Source organism: Sinocyclocheilus grahami, unplaced genomic scaffold (assembly GCF_001515645.1).
Source record: "Sinocyclocheilus grahami isolate Dianchi unplaced genomic scaffold, SAMN03320097.WGS_v1.1 scaffold1465.1, whole genome shotgun sequence".
Taxonomy (NCBI): domain Eukaryota; kingdom Metazoa; phylum Chordata; class Actinopteri; order Cypriniformes; family Cyprinidae; genus Sinocyclocheilus; species Sinocyclocheilus grahami.
In genome coordinates this window covers 339,420-341,751 of record NW_015506644.1, presented here as the reverse complement: position 1 = coordinate 341,751, position 2,332 = coordinate 339,420, and the positions used below count along the sequence as shown (strand labels likewise).

Here is a 2,332-nt window from a genome sequence, read left to right as displayed (position 1 = left end):
CACTTGGGAGCCCCAGTCACCTCTGAGCATCACAAGAGCATTACAACAGCCAATGAAAATTGGCAAGTGGAATTTGCATGCCAAGTCACTCGTATACGAGTATACGTATAAGATGGTGGCGTGCATCCACTTATTCAGGTTTGTGGTGAGGAAACGAGAAGCATCCTGGCATTCAGCACAGTTCATGGTTGTGGCATGAGGGATGTAATGTCTCCATTCCCTCCTTCAGGGAATGAGGGTTACATACGTAGCCAAGACGTTCCCTATCAGTCAGTCACGTTCTACGTTACGTCGACACTGACGTTAGGGGTCCCTATTGAAGGTGCAGGTGCTGACAAGCAAGTGTGTCAGTACAGATGCTCCTCAATCCATAACCTACCCAATGACCTATAAGCCAGATCATCTATCAAATAATACGGGCTAACCAGGGAGGACGAATAAGTCTAGTCTAGTAAGTCCAAGTCTCCACTAAGTCGAATACCACAGGGTGCTGGAGGAATCGACCCTGATTCACCAGATGGTGAACTTACTGGATGAAGATAACCGCACATATCCTAACCAGAGGAATGACGCCACAAGCGCAGAGAACTGCTTGGCAAAGTCTTTAACAGTGTCTCTGAAGAGGCCATCCTGTGAGACAGGGGTTTCGAGAAAACTGACTTTGTCGGCGTCCCGCATCTCAGCCAGATTCAGCCAGAGATGGCGCTCCTGAACTACCCAAAGGGCAAAGTCAGTCACCGTGCACAACTCCTGCATCAACCCCTGGTCAGAACTACCCTCGTGCAGCTTTTTGAGCGCTAGCCATGGCGTGCAGGGCGGAGGAAGCCTGGCCCGCAGCACTGTAATCCTTGGCATCCAGGGCTGACGACAGTTTACAAGCTTTGGACGGGAGGCTCTGAATTTTCTCCAGGTGGTGGCATTTTGCGGGCACAGGTGCACAGCAACTGCACGCTCAACTTGGGTAACATCGATGTACCCCTTGGTACCCACCATTGAGGGTAGTGAGGAGGGAAGAGCTCAAACTTGACCGGGCGTTGTAGGGGTCCTTACACTTTTGGTAAGCGCTTCATGAACCTTCTGGAAGAAAGGCACTGGGGCTGAGCATGGCTGAGAGTCACGTCTGGATCCCAGATACCAATCGTCCAGCCGTGAGTGATCGGGGGATGGAGGCGAGTTCACCTCCAGCCCGATACTCTTGGATCCCAAAGGACCATGGCTGTCAACTCTGCTTCCGACTCCAACTGTGCAGCCGCCGAAACTGGGGGCTGCTCACCAGAGTCTTCTGCGTCAGAAGACAATAGCCCCTCCTCTGATGCCTTGATAGACATCTTATCCTCCTCAGGAACCCCAAATGAGACACTGGGACGAACCGGCGCCATCATCTGAGAGCTTGAAGGCACTACACTGTAAGGAGAAGGACTTCCTTGGGGGCTGGCCTGGTGGAACATTCCTGACCATATTCCTCAGATCTCTCTTGTTCTTAACCAACATGGCCCCGTGATTTTTACCAGAGGAACCACACTGGGTAGAGCTTGAGGGAAGCCTCATAATGAAAGAGAGCCACGACCTCGGTGTAGCCATGGACATGCGCTCGCAGTGCGGGCATGAACCATCCACGAAAGCCGTCTCAGCATGCTTACGGCCCAGGCACATGAGACAGCGACTGTGTTCATCATCAGAGGTAAGGAACATACCGCACCCAGAAGCACACGATCAGAAAGACATCTCGAAAGTTACTCTTGACCGTGCAAGCTGTAGAAAATTGCTCTTTTAAGCTGGAGCACCCAGAGGTGGAACACATCACTTATCTGTGCTGAATAGGGTGAACACACTGCTGAATGTGCTGTCTTAATGCAGCCGAGAACCTCCTGCAGACTGTCAAGTGTTTCTTGAATTTCTCTTGATAGAAGAAAGCGTGCTCAAGTGCGATCGGCTCCGAAGCAAAAATCTGAATGAGTGGATGCACGCCACCATCTTATATACCCGTATGTACGGGGAGTGGCTTGGCATGCAAATTCCACTCGCCAATTTTATTTGGCTGTTTCTTGTAATGCTCAGAGGTGATTGGGACCCCTAACATCAGTGTCGACATAACGTCGAACGTGACTGACTGATAGGGAACAATAATTTAAAAGTTTATATTTCACAGTATTACTGTTTATACAGCATTATTGATCAAATTAATATGGCCTTGGTGAGCATAAAAAACTTATTTCAAAAACATTTTAAAAAAATCATATCGACTCCAAACTTTTGAACAGTAGTTTATATCGGCCGTTGTTGGATATATAAGTGTAGCATTTGGACCAATCAGACACACAACTTTTTGTTA

The 2,332-nt window shown here is 49.0% G+C and overlaps 1 protein-coding gene across 1 annotated transcript in view; it reads left to right on the top strand.

Moving 5' to 3' along the window:
* The first annotated feature begins 1,549 nt into the window (after positions 1-1,549).
* The window catches only part of LOC107570487 (dihydropyrimidine dehydrogenase [NADP(+)]-like), a 106,722-nt gene continuing 105,939 nt past the window's right edge, over positions 1,550-2,332 (top strand). The window contains exon 1 of the mRNA XM_016256714.1: positions 1,550-1,596. Within this exon, the coding sequence (XP_016112200.1) occupies positions 1,550-1,596 (47 nt within the window). The remainder of the gene's footprint in view (positions 1,597-2,332) is intronic.